The sequence below is a fragment of the Vipera berus genome (genome assembly GCF_964194415.1).
Source record: "Vipera berus genome assembly, chromosome: 2".
Classification (NCBI taxonomy): Eukaryota; Metazoa; Chordata; class Lepidosauria; order Squamata; family Viperidae; genus Vipera; species Vipera berus.
In genome coordinates, this window is record NC_138203.1 from 102,553,722 (window position 1) to 102,572,828 (window position 19,107).

Sequence of the window (19,107 nt, forward strand, 5' to 3'; positions counted from 1 at the left end):
GGTTATTTAGCAATATGAAAATGAGAAATCTTAACATTTAATTTCAATATCAATGTAAAATTAAAGCTAGAAAAATATATAAGGTGTTTGATGTTTTAAAGATGGAATGTTAAAATATAAAATATACTAAAATATTGATAAATATAAGAAAACTATTTAATGACTGATGGATAACAATGAGAAATATGTTAATTTAGATAAGAGATAGTGTATATTAAAGGAAAAAAGAGAGGGGAAGTATTGGTTACAATAATTTGGAGATTTGTAATAATATGTATTTGTCTGAAATAGAACTATTGTAACGCGGACACCACGTTGCTTTTTAAAGATAAAAGGTAAAGGTAAAGGTAAAGGTTCCCCCGCACATGCGTGCTAGTCGTTTCCGACTCTAGGGGCCGGTGCTCATCTCCGTTTCAAAGCCGAAGAGCCAGCGCTTGTCCGAGGACATCTCCGTGGTCATGTGGCCGGCATGACTAGACGCCAAAGGCGCACGGAACGCTGTTACCTTCCCACCGGAGTGGTCCCTATTTTTCTACTTGCATTTTTACGTGCTTTCGAACTGCTAGGTTGGCAGAAGCTGGGACGAGTAACAGGCGCTCACTCTGTTACGCGGCACTCAGGATTCGACCCGCTAAACTGCCGACCTTCCGATCGACAAGCTCAGCGTCCTAACCCACTGAGCCACCGCGTCCCTTTTTTTTTTTAAAGATACTATTGTAATATTGGAAAACTAATAAAAAGAATTTTTTAAAAAAACATCCTTAACTGCCTCTTATTTCTCTTCTTCACTCTTATTTGCTTTCAGCCTAATAATCTCCCTCTTGCCCCTTCAAATGGTGCCTGTATCAGGTATAGGCAAAGAAGCAGTATGCTGGGGAGATTCAGGGTGCTTGGCTAATGACTGAAAAGGAGCATGTGAAAGGAGGATGGAAGAATGAAGTAATTGCCGCTGATATCTGTACATTTTAAAAAGTTTTTTGCAGCTTGACCATTATCCTGAATCTCTTGTTACAATTCTTGACCACCAATTATGACTAGGCAACCATTGATATAAAATGCCAGTATCCAGCATTTTCCATGTCTTTCTTAGAAAGCCAAGCCAAGCAATCAGTCTGAGACTTTAAATACAAGAGGAATCTCAGTATGAATAATTTGCATAAAAATTCTACTTTTTATCAGCTAATAAATTGCTATTATTTTATATTTTACTATTTTATATATCCACATATTCAGAAATAAAGTAACAGATCAAATTTTGCAGTGATTCTTCCTCTTATTCCTTTCATTGAAACAAATGATGTGACGATTTTTGCCTCTTCCTAATACAAATAAGATTCTTATTAAAATCTTTATCTGAGTCTTGCAGAAGAAGCAAGGATATACAGTACTTCATTCAGGATTTGAATGCAAAAGCAAAATGATATGAGTTACAAAATAAACATGCATTATATACATCCTTCAAGCATTGCATAGATTCTTTGGATTTCATTCTGATTGATTATATACCACCACTCAGTGTTAATTCTTAGCAACCACAGATCTTCAGACAAATAAAACAAAAACAGAATTTAAAATACACCAATAAAATCCAAAATTTAAAATACAGAACGAAAAACAAAACCCTTGAGGTAACATTGAAGAGGAATCACCCGACTTTTGCAACCATAACTATTTCAAGAAACTTGGCAACTTCTGTAGAGGTTATGTCTTGCAGAAGAAAGACTGTAATTCCTTAATGAGTTTCATTAAGGCTTTGTCTCTAGGCCAAGAGACAATGCTCTCTGGAGTGGGATGCCACAATATATTAGATATGAATGAATAAATGAGGAAAACCTATCCAACAGACTGAGGTGAACCAGAAACATATCCCCAAGAATTAGTTTCAGATGGGTTGCAAGAGAAATGCAGCTTAGCCCAGCAAGGGCATTTAAAATAGTGTGGGACACAGACCATGGTTTTCAGAAACTTATGACTAAATGTCTTCTAAAGTAGGGGCATTGTTAGAAACACAGAACCATGTCACAAGTGCAAGACCTTTGCTTTATACTGCTGCAGGGACATACCGGTAATTATTGCCATGATGACTTAACATAGTTTAAGATCACACTAGAAATTTTTTGCACTCTAATAGAAAGCTCATTCAGTTGGGTGTTCCAACCTTCAGGTAGAAGTTTGAAAATGGATGCCTAGGTAGGCCTTGATCCGATCCAACTGGGTAATTTTCCATTTAACAAGGGACTTAGGATGTATTCTAAAGAAACTTAAGCTTGAGAGTGTAGTAGCTGATATCAATATATTCTCTAGAACAGGAGATTATAGCAGCAAGTCATCTAGAAGGCCTGTTTGAGTTACAGATAAGATGGATGCAACATCTGTACACAAAAGTATTGAAGTAGGTTAGTGGACAAGTGTTGGGGTGGTGGAACTGGCTTAAAAATAGCTACATCAATGTCATTTCTATGAGTTAAAACAATAAGGGGTCAAGGTTACAGCACTGTTTGACCACTTTGTGGACAGAATTGTTAAACTGCCATTATACAATTGCCTCTAACCTGAGTTGCATCTTGATGTAGCAAAATTATCAGTTTGACAAGTGATGATCAATGGATGCTGCCCTCTGCATTTGCAGAGCGGCAGAGGTAGAGGACCTGGCTCACATCCTATTTGACTGTTGTCTTTATAAGAGGGTGAGAGACAGGTATCTTGGTCTATATACCAAACGAATGACCCATTGGGATCCCCATATCAAAATAACTTATCGTATGTCCAGTCAGAACTTGAAAATAACATTTAACATAGCACAGTATTTAAACAAAATGATCCTGTTAAGATCTGCATATGTGGGACTGATTGGGGTAGATTGCAAGGGCGACTCCGAAATATAATGTTATCATATTTTATCTATATCTTAAATTTGTATTTTATTAGTATTTCATCTTAAATTGTATTTTATTTTAATTCCATTTTAAATTGTATTTTATCAAATTCCATTTTGGATTGCTTTTATCAAGTTTTGGTGACGGTTTGTTGCTGGAACTTTGCACTTTGATAGGGCTCAAGGGCTAATCAATAAAGTTGTTGTTGGATGCTGCAGGTCATTTCTTCGTATACTCTCAAAGACTTAAATAAATGAAAGCAACATTAAGCTAGGAATACTTTTCAGCTAAATGGTGCAAAATTGCCCATTGATCCTGATCTAAAGCATGCTTGTTCGGGATCTAAGATATTCTCTGAAATACATGCAGTCTATAAAAGTTTATGGTTAAAAATTGAGCATAGAATTTACTAATTATTAGCATTGATTTAATTGGGCAATAATTAGTTTTGCCTATCACTTGTATAAGTGATAGAACTAACTAGTTCTTTGGGGTGAAGAATTATTAATGGCAGTAAGTAGGAGGGCTAACACAGAGACCCACCAATAAGGATTTGTTTTCAACCATTCTGGCATAATTATATTTTTACCTGGGGTGTACCATTTTTAAACCAAGATATCAGTTTTAGATCTCTGTTTCTGTCAATTGGGGACCAATCTGGATATGGATCAGATATGGTGAGCCAAGAGAATTACCACCAAAGGGTGCATAGAATAAGTTACCAAAATATTTTATCTGAATTCTAAAGATATGAAGTCATTAGCACTGGGGCCCAATTTAGCATGAAATAAGATGCCAGAACAATCATCCTTATTTGTTGGAACTCTATGTCATTAATGTAGTATTGCTTTTTCTAAGGAACTTTTTACAATTCTTTTAGTACATGGTAGTTCTTGATTTATGACCCAGAATTGAGCCCAGAATTTATGCTGTTAAGTGAGAAATTTGTTAAGTGAGTTTTGCCCCATTTTACGATTTTTATTGCCACATTTGTTAAGTGAATCACTTTGGTTGTTAATTAGTAACATGGTTGTTAAGTGAATCTGGCTTCCCCACTGACTTTGCTTGTCAGAAGGTCGCAAAAGGGGATCACATGACCCTGAGACACTGCAACCATCATAAATATGAATCAGTTGTCAAGCATCTGAATGCAAATCATGTGACCATGGGGATGCTACAAGTCATAAGTATGAAAAATGGTCATATAGTCCCCTTTTCAGTGCCGTTGTAACTTCAAATGGTCACTAAATGAACTGTTGTAAGTCGAGGACTACCTGTGCCAGAAATATTTCATGATAGGGAGAATCATTGCCGAACTGAGCACATCCATAAGCTGGGTTAGTATAGCCTTGGTTCGAACACAATTCTTATAAACCAAGGTTTAGACTGTTTATTTGAACAATGGATTGGAGTTTGATTTGACAGTTCTGAGGTAAATCAGTCACTTTTTTGAACAGTGGCAAAAATTTTAGAAGTATCCTTGGTTATACCAATGATTTGTTTCAAACGGTTGACCTAAGATTTAAGAAATTGGGTTGCTTAAAAAAAATTCAGGATTCCTCTCCTTTTAAAATTTATGGAGAATTCCAAAACAGCTGTTATTTGCACGGGTTACATTCATCAGCATTTACTGTATTAAAAATTAAAATGGGCATGTGCTGCTGTTACTGCCTCACTTCATTTGATGGTATTTTAAGTGTATTATTTTTCAACATAAGCTGGCACGATTTTGATTTTGCAGATTCCTGAAAGGATCACACTTTGAGAAATACTGTACTAGACTCTTATTGGCTGGTGTTTATCAGATGAGGGACAAAGCAGATGGGGGCAAGATTGAGAGGCAGTTGTCCTCATCCTGTAGACTCAAGGAAAAGGAGTCTATTAATGATAAGTGATTACTTTCAAGATGGAAGCTAATACTAAAATTTAATCAGTAAAGGACTGAATCTTCAGAAATCGGCATGTACTTTATGATAGAAGTCACTCTGGAGCCCCAAAAGGTGAGTTTACCCTGTCACCCAGAGTGGATCTATTGAAGACCTTCAGGGCAAATTTTACCAACTGAAGCAAACTCCACTCTACCCATTCTCCTATCAATTCTCACTCATTTAATGCTCTTATGTTTACATTTCCAATGAACCAACCCAATTAGACAGAAGCCTGGAATGTTAAAATGCTGGAGCAGAGCCTCATTATTGGCTCCTATGCTACCATTAAAATCTACTATTATTAATACTGGACTTTGGTCATTTGATTGAAAAGCCAGTTTTGAAGAAGGTCTCAATCCTTGATTTGAGAAATACGACTTTGAGGGATTAAACAGTAAACAAGCATTAGTGAGGAAATTGGTAGGACCAAATGCTAACTGAACACACACTAAAGCTGGTGAAATGTGAGCATGCAGTTTAGTGGAGATTAAGATGCTTATATCTCGTAGACTTTCTCTAAGATGTTTTCTGTCCCTAACATACATCACTTCTATAATCAAGTCCATCATCTTTGCTGCCGATTATCTTCTTTTTTTCTTCAACATTTCCCAGCATTATAGACTTCTCAATGGTCCATCTTATGTTTAAAATATAATTTGAACTTGGTCATTTGTGCCTCAAGTGAGAGCTGTAGATTTTTTCTGTAATCCATTAATTTGTTTTCTTGTCTAATCATATATTCAGAGGTCTCCTAGAACATCAAAGCTCCAAAGTATCAATACTATATCCTATTTTTTTAATTCCAGGATTGAATTCTGCAATACTGTTAATGAACAAAACTGAGATAATACTAAGAAAACTGTGGAGTAGTTCTGCATAACTATTCTTTCTTGGGAGTGTCCCAGGGAAAGATCAGGAATAGGTATACTTCTATATATGTTTTCCATTAAATTTTTTCCCAAGTAAGAAAATAATTTATAGCCCCTACAGTTATTTGAACATGAATCTCTAGTCCCTAAAATACTCATATGGTATAATCTTTTCTCTATGCCCTGAATATAAGAGAAAATCAGTATTTATCTGGGCTAACAACTTTGGCCTCCTCTGAAGTCTACACAATAGCATTTTTTTTTTTAAAAAAGGAAAGCTGGCACAGAAATATGCATTTAAATTGAAGGAATGATTAAACATGGAACAACCTTCTAGAAAAAGAAATAGGTTTCAGAGAAATACATATTATATGTAGAAATGTTGGACTCTCAGGAGCGTACTAGCCTTCTTTTTTGCTAAAGCACTTCTAGACAAAAAAAATATCATTTTTTTCAATTTCAAAACCGTTTTCATAGCAATTCTATAGCTGGGGTTTGCTGCCATTGAGATCTGAAGAGACGCTATTCATAGTTGCTCTTGCATGTCCTACTGTGGCGTTCCATTCCACCTCATTATCACAGTATTTCCGACATCAGCTGTGCAATCAGTTCCCGGGTATCTTTCAAGCCAGAAGAGATCTCTAAGCCTTCCTTTGCCACATGTGTACCAATCAGAAATATCTTCCTTTCGTCTCCAATTTCAGATAAAGCCAAAGCGTCATGAATGTCTGTGATACAATGTGCACCTTCAAGGTCCTGTCCGACAAAAGAAACAAACAAATTAATCTATTCAATTTGGCTTTCTCAAAGCAGGGTTGCAATAATCTCTCTCACAGAGCTGTCAAAACACCTAGTAATACTGTGAAGAAACAATATTCCTAGGGGCAAAGAATTGTTTTATTATACAAGCTTTTCATGGGATGGGTCCTTCACACCATATATAAGTAAACTAAATTAAAATATAGGCGTTCAAGAAAGACCAAATTTACCGATGACATTTGGGCTACTCATGCTGTCATGTGTCCCAGCAGCAGCATTCCTCTGTTGTTCATGCACTGGGGGAGATCTGTAGGACTGTGGTAGATGCGTAAGAAATCTAACAAACCTGAAGGAAGGCTGCTCCAAATCTTAGCTATCATATCTGTTTCCTATTTAGATACAGATGCAATATGGAAACAGTTGCCTTCTTCCATTATTTCTTTTCAATCTACTTGCTGCTTTGCAATTTCTTGAGAGTGTCTCATCCAGGTTTCAACCAGATCTGTTTAACTTTCCCATATAATGTTCCTTACATGGAATCTTTTCAGAATGGAATCTTCCCCGTTGCTTTTTTTTTCCCCCACTGAACTCGTAAAAGACAGTACATACTGAAATATTTCTCAGGGTGATATTCAAATTTATTAGGTTTATTCCTGAATGAATAAAAATCTGGAAGACTATGGTAGCACCTTTTCTCTCTCAACCCTACAAAGGAAGTAATAGCAAACTAGTTTCAAAAGATTTGCAAAAAAACCAACAACAACCCCTGCAAGGACTAATTCAGGCAGTAACCAGCAATTAACAGTGATTGAAAGTGTGTGTCCATACACATACACAGGATTAAAAGCCCATTGTGTTTGTTAATATTCTCTGAGATATGGATATGAATTCAACAATCTCTTGCTGTATGATGCTAGAGAAATTTGATAGCTCTAAGATAGCAATTTTAAATTCTGTAATTGAATATCCTAACGGATTAAAATGCTGTAATATTACTTTATCCTCTGTTGACCGGTATCAGATCATTTCAATTACTATTCTATCTGTTCTATCTCTTAAGTCTGGAGCAAGTGATCCCATCTTCAAAGGGCTTGTGCTTAATGCAACCCCTTTCTTTGTGCACAATGGAACCTTGTGACAACTTAGCTTACACTTGCATCTTAACTAGTCCTGTACAGATTTTTGGTGTCAGAAAAGATGGAAGCAATTAGCAGGCCTTGCGGTAAAGAAAGGTTATCTGCCTGGATCTTTTCAGTTTCAAGTTCTAAGTTCACAGTTCTTACTTGTGAGACAAAAGGGTAGTCCTTTTTTGCTGCACCCCTCACAACCCGGAGGCTGAGAAACTAAACCCCAAATGAGATTCAAGCAAAATTCTTATACATTAATCTTCTAAGGATGGCTATAAGACTTTTTGCACGTGATAGGTGACTTGCTTCAAGATTCATTGTTTTTGTTATTGGTTTGATAACATGATTTACTGATTAGCAACTATCTTAAAAGAGAATAAGTAAGTAGATTGCACCAAAATAATACAGATTATGAGGAGATAGATGGATCCTTTCCTATCTGCAGCAATAATACAACAGAGTGACAGTAGGTGATTTCTGCTCAGTATTTGTACGTAGTGGCGTAGCGTGGGTTGTCAGCACCCGGGGCAAGGCAAGTAATTTGCGCCCCCTAACCCGTGGATTTTAGCACTCGAGTCTCTTCCACTAGTTAAAGAAACCCTTACCCCCTAAGCACATGTATTGTTTGCTATGAAAATACTGATGTAATTAAAGTAAAATGCATCTAATGCGCCCCCCCAGATGTTGCGCCCGGTGCAGCCGGCCCCCCCTGCACCCCCCACGCTACGCCACTGTTTGTACGGGGAGACCTCACAAATTTCTGTACTTTCTGTGCTGCCCTTTACCGCTATAGGAAGCTACTGAGATGATAGTTTTGATATTTATCTATCGATTTTTTTATGTTATCAGTTTTTAAATAACATTGAACCCTTCCTTGTCTTGGACATCTGAATTAGGAGATCTATTGCTATTTGAGAGTTGCTGTGATTGACCATAGGTAGTCTCTAACTTATGACCATATTTGGGACCTCTAATTGGAACTTCTCTTGCTCAGTGAGGCAGTCCTTAAGTGAACCACACCTGATTTTACAACCTTTTTTGCCATGGTCATTGAGTGAATCACTGAGTTCATTAAGTGAAGCAGATCTCGTTTCCCCCATTGACTTTACTTATCAGAAGCCATCTGGGAAAGTTACAAATGGTGATCACATGACCCTGGGATGCTGCAACAATCGTAAATCCTTGCCACTTGCCAAGGGCCCTAATTCTGATCATGTAACCACAGGGATGTTGTGACAGTCATAAGTGCGAACATAACTCAGCATGGTCATAACTCAGCATGGACGCTAAATAAATGATTATAAGTTGAGGACAACAAAAGCAGAATCTAAGTTAAACTGCATAATAAAAAATATATTTTACAGGATTTTAGAATGTGTTTGTTCACTCCACCAGGAGACAACTAGGATACTTTTAAAATGAACGCTGGAACGTTTTGAAGAAGAAACTTTACCTAACATACTACTGTTAGTTGGCTTTGGCAAATATCTTAGTAAATGTAGTTGCATCATGACATCTGTCTCAACAATTGCCTCTTTAACTCTCAGATATAGTCCAATAATTTTTCAGATTTAAATAATCCCGACTACAGTAATTATACCAGAGAATAGCATTTAGGGTTTCATAGATAGAAATCTTTGCTTTGCCATGTGTAAGTACAGGAGGTCTGTAAAATATGGGTCAGGAAGCTTGCCAGGGATTTGAAGCCACTGTACTGTATTGTATTGTACTATACTATTACTATACTCCTATATGGAGAGCCAGTTTGGTGTAGTGGATAAAGGCACCAGGCTAGGAAATGGGAGACCATGAGTTTTAGTCCAGCCTTAGGCATAAAGCTAGCTGGGTCAGCTTGGGCCAGTCACTCTTCTCAGTTGTAGGAAAACTGTAAAGGGCAAACCATTTTCAAAAAATATTTCCAAGAAAACTACAGAGACTAGACCAGGTAATCACCAGTAATCAAGACTGAGTTGAAGTCACAGTAGAAACAATGCTACCATACACTGCTCATGTACATCATGATATAGAGGAGTATAGTAGCTAGGCTGCTGACTTTGATCGAGAACAGCTGGGCTCATATTTTGCTAGAAATAAAAACCAAAGGGTCATTGTCTTAACCAAACCATTATTTTTACTTACAGGAAATGCAGCATAAATAATAATGTGATGCCATTAATAAGACAAATTGATTACAATCAATGGCCATAACTGCATGTCACAGGTGAAACTCATCCTTTTTTCCCCCCCTGCACTGAACCGTTATAGAAATCATTGAATGACACTCTTGTTATAGTATTAAGGTTTCACACACACTCACCACAAAGCTACCACTACTGCTCTGAGTTCTACAGCTTATATTTACCTGCTTATTGGCTAGAATCATTACTGGCAATGTAGAGTTATTATGGACCAACTGATGAAGAAGTGTTTTTGCAACTGGAAAGCGTTCATGATCTGCTGAGTCTACAACATAGATCAGCAGCAGGATTCTCGGCATATACATCTTCCAATACTCTCTTAAAGACTCACTGCCCCCAACTGTAAATCAATAATATAGGAAAACAATCAGCAGTTATCAATTAAAACTCCCATCCACATACCAAAACGTTCAGTAGGAAGCAGCTGCATTTCAAATTCATTTCCCGGAAATGTTGAAACACATGATAGAAAATCTTCCCAACAGTTATCATCCATAATTCAAAACATAGCAGAAAAATACTAAGGTTAAAGCGCACACATTCAACTAGAATTAAGATGTATAGAATAAAAAAATGACTCTATTTAATAAGCAATGGATTTTATGATACAGCAGCTTTTAAACTGAATGTTTGTGTGTGTGGTTGTATGTATAAAAATAAAATCTTGTTTGACTCAAATCATATTCTTCTAAATCTTTTCTCTCGTTCCATAGTTTTAACCCTTTAAAAGTGAAAGCTAAGTGTAGGAACCAAGACCCAACAGGAATCTGCTGAGTTTCATATTTCCTTTCTTCGTTAGAATGTCTTTATTTTAATAATTATAAAAGGTAACATAATTATTATAATGCACTTTAAAGTATTCCTAGTATTTTGGCACAATGAAGAAAACAGGTAAATTTTATTAGATATAAGTATTGGCTTACATAAAGTAGTTATATTTATTGAAACAAAACTTTAACACATCAGTATTTTATCAGGTAAATGGAGGGGGAGATTTCTACAGCAGTGTTTCATTGGGAAGATATAAAATAGATGATTTTTTTTTTAAAAAAAGTTTCTTATAAGATAGATATGCTTACTTTCTAGGAATTCCATCTTTGTTTCTTCTGTGTTGATACACACTGCATGGAAACCTTTGGTGGGAACTGTGTTGCGCTTTACTTGGTTAGTTGCTAGTGAATAAAGAACACTAGTTTTTCCAGCCCCATCTAAGCCTAGAACCAAGATTTGCTTGTTGGATGGTTTATCCTACAGAAAAAATGACCAAACAATTATCAGAAGAGACAGATATGATAAAACTAAAACCTGTGTGATTATTTTAATATTTAGTAGACATTTGAACAAATAAAATAATGGAGTTATGTGTGAAACTATCGTAGTCAATTTTACTTACTAGTTACTAACCATACATATTATACCGACTAGACATAAATTGGTTAGAATTCCACGTAAGCATAGTAACATTATTCAATGTAAATACTATACCTATCAAATGTTTTAATTAGATTTATTTTGGCTAGTTCAGCATAAAATTGTAACAAGTGACAAAAGGTGTTTAGAAACTGAAATAGCTATTTTTCCAAATGTTGTTATAGCAATTGTTGAATGGTAGTTCACTGTTTCTGATCATAATTGGAGCAGCTAGGTGGGTTAACTGATACTTAAGAATTCTCAGCAGACAAGTAAAAGCAGAAAAATTCACCTAGAAATTTAGACATTAAAAAACTATAGAAAGGGGCTATAATTACAGACAAGCCGATGAACAGCTATTCAAAATATGCATATTATTCTAAAAATTTTACTGATATTATCATTTACAGCTGGGATAGGTATCTGGTGATCCTCTAGTGGTCACTAAACCCTGGCAGCCAATATAGCCAAGGATGCTCTGAGTTATAGCTCTACAAATCCAGTCTTCTAGGAATAGGGCTGCCTTAACAAATCAAACGTATAATAATAAAAAAATCCAGAGGGTCAAATATTTCCTATCCTAAAAAATCATAATGGTTACCAAATCCACCAGCAATTACATATCAAAACAGGCACCTCACAGGGTTATTGTAGTTATTGTTGTGGGAAAAACAGGAAGGGAAAATAGTAGATATGTTTGCTACCTTGAGTTATTTATAATAATAAAGATGGGAAATAAATAAAAAACAAGTCATTCAGAACTGAACTAATTCCAGTTCAATTGCAGTAATTCTTGCAGGTGTTTGGGGACATTTTTTGCTATTATATGCTTAAAAAAACACCAATTAAAGGTAAAGGTTCCCCCGCACATGCGTGCTAGTCATTTCCAACTCTAGGGGCCGGTGCTCATCTCTGTTTCAAAGCCGAAGAGCCAGTGCTTGTCCGAGGATGTCTCCGTGGTTACGTGGCCGGCATGACTAGATGCCAAAGGCGCACGGAATGCAGTTACCTTCCCACCATAGTGGTCCCTATTTTTCTACTTGTATTTTTACGTGCTTTCGAACTGCTAGGTTGGCAGAAGCTGGGACAAGTAACAGGCACTCACTCTGTTACGCGGCACTCGGGATTCGACCCGCCAAACTGCCGACCATCTGATCGACAAGCTCAGCGTCCTAACCCATCACGTCCCTTTTTATATTATATGCTTAAAAAAAAAACAATTACCAGCTTTTAAATTGTCAGTGCCCTATGACATCATGCTGGCCACATGACTGCTGAAATGTCTTTGGACAGTGCTGGTTCAATGGCCTTGAAGCGAAGATGAGCACCGCCCCAAAAGTCAGCAACAACTAGTGGAATAAAATCTGCAGAGACTCTTTTACCTTTTATTATAACAATAAGGGACTTAAAACTCATTAGTCTGTCTGCTAGAACAATACAGTTTTACTCACATACAGGTGAAACTTGAAAAATTAGAATATCGTGCAAAAGTTCATTTATTTCAGTAATGCAACTTAAAAGGGGAAACTAATATATGAGATAGACTCATTACATGCAAAGCAAGATAGTTCAAGCCGTGATTTGTCATAATTGTGATGATTATGGCTTACAGCTCATGAAAACCCCAAATCCACAATCTCAGAAAATTAGAATATTGTGAAAAGGTGCAATATTCTAGGCTCAAAGTGTCCCACTCTAATCAGCTAATTAAGCCATAACACCTGCAAAGGGTTCCTGAGCCTTTAAATGGTCTCTCAGTCTGGTTCAGTAGGAATCACAATCATGGGGAAGACTGCTGACCTGACAGTTGTGCAGAAAACCATCACTGACACCCTCCATAAGGAGGGAAAGCCTCAAAAGGTAATTGCAAAAGAAGTTGGATGTTCACAAAGTGCTGTATCAAAGCACATTAATAGAAAGTTATGTGGAAGGGAAAAGTGTGGAAGAAAAAGGTGCACAAGCAGCAGGGATGACCACAGCCTAGAGAAGATTGTCAGGAAAAGGCCATTCAAAAATGTTGGGGACTTTCACAAGGAGTGGACTGAGGCTGGAGTCAGTGCCTCAAGAGCCACCACACACAGACTGATCCTGGACATGGGCTTCAAATGTCCTATTCCTCTTGTCAAGCTGCTCCTGAACAACAAACAACGTCAGAAGTGTCTTACCTGGGCTAAAGAAAAACAGACCTGGTCTGTTGCTCAGTGGTCCAAAGTCCTCTCCTGATGAGAGCAACTTTTGCATCTCATTTGGAAACCAAGGACCCAGAGTCTGGAGGAAGAATGGAGAGGCACACACTGCAAGATGCTTGAAGTCCAATGTGAAGTTTCCACAGTCTGTGTTGATTTGGGGAGCCATGTCATCTGCTGGTGTTGGTCCACTGTGCTTCATTAAGTCCAGGGTCAACGCAACTGTCTACCAGGAGATTTTGGAGCACTTCATGCTTCCTTCCGCAGATGAGCTTTATGGGGATGCTGACTTCGTTTTCCAGCAGGACTTGGCACCTGCCCACACTGCCAAAAGCACCAAAACCTGGTTCAATGACCGTGGGATTACTGTGCTTGATTGGCCAGCAAACCCGCCTGACCTGAACCCCATAGAGAATCTATGGGCCAAGAGAAAGATGAGAGACATGAGACCGAACAATGCAGAAGAGCTGAAGGCCGCTATTGAAGCATCCTGGTCTTCCATAACACCTCAGCAGTGCCACAGGCTGATAGCTTCCATGCCACGCCGCATTGAGGCAGCAATTGCTGCAAAAGGGGCCCAAACCAAGTACTGAGTACATATGCATGCTTATACTTTTCAGAGGTCCGATACTGTTCTATGTACACTCCTTGTTTTATTGATTGCATGCAATATTCTAATTTTCTGAGATTGTGGATTTGGGGTTTTCATGAACTGTAAGCCATAATCATCACAATTATGACAAATCACGGCTTGAACTATCTTGCTTTGCATGTAATGAGACTATCTCATATATTAGTTTCCCCTTTTAAGTTGCATTACTGAAATAAATGAACTTTTGCACGATATTCTAATTTTTCGAGTTTCACCTGTAACTGTGAATTAAGAGACTCAAAAAAACCAGTCACTCTTAAATGGACAAAAATTCTAGGGTTGTTAAAAAATAAAATACCTTTAAGAGTAATGAGATCTTGTTTATATGATGTTTTTTAATCACACAATATGTGTGATAAATGAGGATATAGCTGCTAAGCTTAGTCTTCTGGAGTTTCATTTCACTGGAACAGATCTTAAGAACTTGAATATTCTTAAGAACATTAATTACCAAGTGAAGAAAAGGATATGGGTACACAACAGCAATGGAAGAAACAATTCCAAATGGCTCACTACTAAGTTGGTCTGGCATTCAAATTGCTAATATACCAAGATAAAACAAAGGAGGGCTAACCCTCTGGAAGACTTCTATTCTTATCTCTTTCCACTCTGCATTAATAGGATTCTACCTGACTGATTTTATCTAAGCCTTTCATGATCTCAAAGAGATAAATAAATCTGTAATGGTTAAGATCTATGCCTGCTTTCAGATAATTAAAAAGTACAAGAGGTTAGAAAATCTGGAGTTAGACTCTTGGCCACTTTTCACCCTCAGAGTTGTTCCAAAAGCTAAGTTTGTATGAACTTCTTAAGAGTAGCTCCTTATTCAAAAAAAATTCTTCAAATGCAATCAGGTTGTAATCAAGCCTGCAAACAAAAGAGCATCATGTGCTATGACCATGCTGGGTGGAACATTGAGAGGGAAGAATTATTGTTGTTTCCAATGCCCCAAGCAAAACCCAAAAAATCTCCAAACAGATAAGGATCCAGCAGTAATAGAAAGGAATAGAGCCTTGGTGGAGCAGTGGGCTAATGCCTCCTTAAGTAACACCAGCTGCCTGCAATTAGTGCAGGTTCGAGTCCCACCAGGCTCAAGGTTGACTCAGCCTTCCATCCTTCTGAGGTAGGTAAAATGAGGACCCAGATTGTTGGGGGCAATAAGCTGACTTTGTAATAATGCCGCTGGGGGGGGTGAAAGCCCTAACAAGCAGGCATATACATAGAATGAAGGCTACTGCTAAGCTTGTAAGCCGCCCTGAGTCTTCAGAGAAGGGCGGGATATAAATGGATTTTTTTAAAAAAAAGCTAAATGTCTATAGAGATTCTCATCCATGTAATAGTTGTCCCAAAGGTGCTTTTTCAAGAGGCAATTGGATTTTGTTTTTCGTTGAAGATGTTTCACTTCTCATCCAAGCACTCATCAGAACTGAAGAAGCTTCTTGGATGAGAAGCGAAATGTCTTCAAAGAAAAATAAGAAAGTCCAGTTGCCTCTTGAAAAAGCACCTTTGGGACAATAGAAATATTCCCAATGGGAAACCAGAGTTGAGGTGTAACTTCTTGCCATAGTTTTCAACACCTGTTCTTCTAATGCTGACATAACTAGCTGATACCCTTGAAGGAAAATAAATAAAGGTTATTCTTTTATAAATTGTATAAAATGTAACACCAATGAATTGTATCAAATGTAACACTAAGATGTAGGGCTATCTATTTCCTGCTCAGGCAGAGGACTCACAAATGGTAATCAACAAAAAAATTTTTTGAAATGTTAAAAAGCTTCAAAGAAGATAGGAAGATCCCAAGGTCACAAGTAAACAAGATAAGATAGTGACAGATGTAAGGAAGTTGTCACAATAAGTCTTTTGAAGTGTTAAAAAGCTTCAAAGAAGATCTTTTAGAAATGTAAATGAGTTCAAAGACTAACTTAAGTTTCTTAGGGGGGGTATGTATCAAGAAAAGAAAGTATAAATGCCTGGTTTGAAACTTACTCAGGGCGCTCTTTGAACCCAATCCAAATTCGGAAGGGTCTAAGAAGCCGCGTTTGCAAATGCTTTCTTTATTATTTTCAATTTTCTTTTCAATAAATCTTTGTTTTTGTTAACCAGACTTGTCTTGGAGTTGTGAGTATAAAATTTTGGGTTTTTAAATCTCACACCCTGAACACCAATTCTTCTGTTAGGGTACTGCTATATTGGCACATTTAAACTAACTCCCCAATCAATCTAATTAATTAAAATTCTACATTAATTTAAATAAATTTAATCTAGTTTAACCTAGTTCCCCAAGTAAATCTATCCGAAAATCCTTACAAATTATACCTTACAAAATTATGCTTTACAAAAGCTTCTACGGATTATTTCCTTCGAGTGACCGTTAGAACCAAAATCAACTGCCAGATTCCAAGTGTGGGATACAAAGCAAGATTTGTTTCCGTTATTCTTATTTTACAAACTCCCATCAACAGTGTGGTCTGATTCCACCTGTGCTTACTCAGAAGCAAATGTTTTGACTTCCAGAATGCTGACTCTCCCAAATTTCAACCCAGCACCTAATTTTAAACCCAACAGCCATCTTCTTTAAAAACAAACAAACGAACGAACAAAAAAAAAACACTTTTTCAACGCTTTCCAGAAAGTGGATGTTGAACTGGTTTTTGTTCCCGCGGCTTTCCTCTTTCCAACCAGAAGAGTATAGTGAGATTATGAACATACACAACTCATGTGTACACCATATTGCATCTTATTTCATACCTACTGATCGTGTGTGTGTGTGTGTGTGTGTGTGTGTGTGTGTGTGTGTGTGTGTGTGTAAATTGCCAGGAATTCAGTCCTCACCAGCTCAAGGTTGACTCAGCCTTCCATCCTTCCGAGGTAGGTAAAATGAGGACCCAGATTGTTGGGGGCAATAAGCTGACTTTGTAATAATGCCGCTTGGGTGTGTGTGAAAGCCCTAATAAGCAGGTATATACATAGAATGAAGGCTACTGCTAAGCTTGTAAGCCGCCCTGAGTCTTCGGAGAAGGGCGGGATATAAATGGAATTAAAATAAAATAAAAAAAAAATAAAAAATACAGTTCTCAGAACCATTCTTCTTCCTTCGCTCAATTTAATGAGCAAAAGGGAAAAGTAGCAAACGCTTTACAATTATTATTTTTTTAAAAAAAATTACAAGTAATGAAGAGTTTTTTACCCGTTCGATTTCTTACTGACAAGATTGTTGGGGGGCAATTAAGCTGACTTTGTAATAATGCCGCTTGGGGTGTGTGTGTGTGTGTGTGTGAAAGCCCTAATAAGCAGGCATATACATAGAATGAAGGCTACTGCTAAGCTTGCAAGCCGCCCTGAGTCTTCGGAGAAGGGCGGGATAGAAATGGGATTTAAAATAAATAAATAAATAAATACACGGGACTCTTAACTTGCAACTTTGGAAGTTAATTCCCACGCGTTCACTACCTGTCCCGCCGGCGGGCCGGTGCCTTGCAGCCCGAGCTGAAGACGAGCCTGCTGATCTTCGGGTCCCGGAGGCTCTTGAGAGGATAAGTAACTGCGCCAAAGAGCGTAGGCGACCCCACCGGTGATGGCAACCGCGGTGCCCACGAACGCGAATTGCCGCAGGCTTCCCGCCATGACCCGAGAGAAGAGAGCTCGGGCGGGGCGGGGCGGGGCGGGGCGGAGCGGGACGCCAGAAGATCGGGGACGTTACTTCCCTCCCCTCCGGCCCGGAGGCGGAGCCCGATGGCAAGGCCCGCCCTTTCTCGTTGGGGCTCCGCCCCGCTGCATCCGCAACAGCCTCTGCCGGAAGGAAGGTTCGTCTTGTTGTTCCTTCCTTACCCCTTTGTGTCAACGCGCGTGTAGGAATTGGGCAGGGAATCTTCAAACTTGGCCCCTTTTATGACTTGTGGACTTCAACTCCCAGAATTCCTCAGCCAGCGTGCCTGGCTGAAGAATTCTGGGAGTTGAAGTCCACAAGTCATAAAAGGGCCAAGTTTGAAGACCCCCTGGAATTGGGAGTCTAAAGCGCTATTCTCGCTGCTCGTTTGCAGGAGCAGTTATTCCCGCTGAAGCAAGCCGGATGGATAAGTGATAAAATCTCTCTGATGCTCTGGGCAGCCAAAGGATTGCTTTACTAAGAGCATAGAATAATAGAATTGGAAGGGACCTTTGAAGGTCTTCTAGTCCAACCCCCTGCTCGAGCAGGTGACCCTATACCAGGGGTAGGCAACCTTGGCTCTTTTATGACTCGTGGACTTCAACTCCCAGAATTCCTGAGCCAGCATGGCTCAGCTTGGCAACCTCTCCCTTTCCCCTCAGCATGGCTGGCTCAGGAATTCTGGGAGTTGAAGTCCACGAGTCATAAAAGAGCCAAGGTTGCCTACCCCTGCCCCATACCATTTCAGACAATCCTTTTGAAAGCCTCCAGTGAGGAGCACCCACAACTTCTGAAGGCAAGCTATTCCATTGGTTGATGGCTCTCACCTTTAGGAAATTTCTCCTAGAACTAATTCTAGGTTGATTAAGATGTGTGGACTTCACATGCTGTCTGGGGAATTCTGGGTAGTTTTAAGTCCACATATCTTAAAATGGCTAAAGTTGACAAATACCGGTATTGGTCTAGGGATCAAGATGGGCCAATACAAACCTCCGTACTCCACATTCAGTGTACATTAATTTTCAGCCTGCACGTAGCTGCTTTGAAAGAACTATGTGTGTAGCTATTTCATAACTGCTTTTCTGCTATTCGTTACATTTAGAATCAGCATCAGATATGGAAGACAGGAAACAAGTGCAACCTTCTTCTATAGGGCCACTTTTGCAGTGGGGGAGCAGAAAATATATTTGTGCCAGCCACCTTTATTATCATTTCCATTCCCCCAGTATGGCCTAAACTTACTTTCTGCAAGAAATGCCACAAAAGTAGGATCAGGAAAACACGTAAGAAAACATAATAGCATAATAAAAGTACAGGAGCTGCATTCTGCACAGTAATATGCACTTCCCTTTTTTCTTTTAATTAGGCAAGGAATGGCTTTACGACATGCAGCCTCAGCGTGAATATGGCTCATAGATCTAAGCTTTCTGAACACATTCAGAGGGTATATTTT

At 38.4% G+C, this 19,107-nt stretch overlaps 1 protein-coding gene across 1 annotated transcript; it reads right to left on the reverse strand.

Annotated features, from left to right (window-relative positions):
- Nucleotides 1-1,316: 1,316 nt before the first annotated feature.
- On the reverse strand, nucleotides 1,317-17,634 carry ARL9 (ARF like GTPase 9). The gene is made up of 4 exons (XM_081315592.1): nucleotides 17,459-17,634; nucleotides 10,837-11,005; nucleotides 9,922-10,097; nucleotides 1,317-6,429 (listed from the first exon to the last, which is right to left on the reverse strand). Exons 1-4 carry the CDS (start codon nucleotides 17,630-17,632, stop codon nucleotides 6,250-6,252), a joined length of 699 nt encoding a protein of 232 aa, XP_081171718.1. The 5' UTR covers nucleotides 17,633-17,634; the 3' UTR covers nucleotides 1,317-6,249.
- Nucleotides 17,635-19,107: the final 1,473 nt, after the last annotated feature.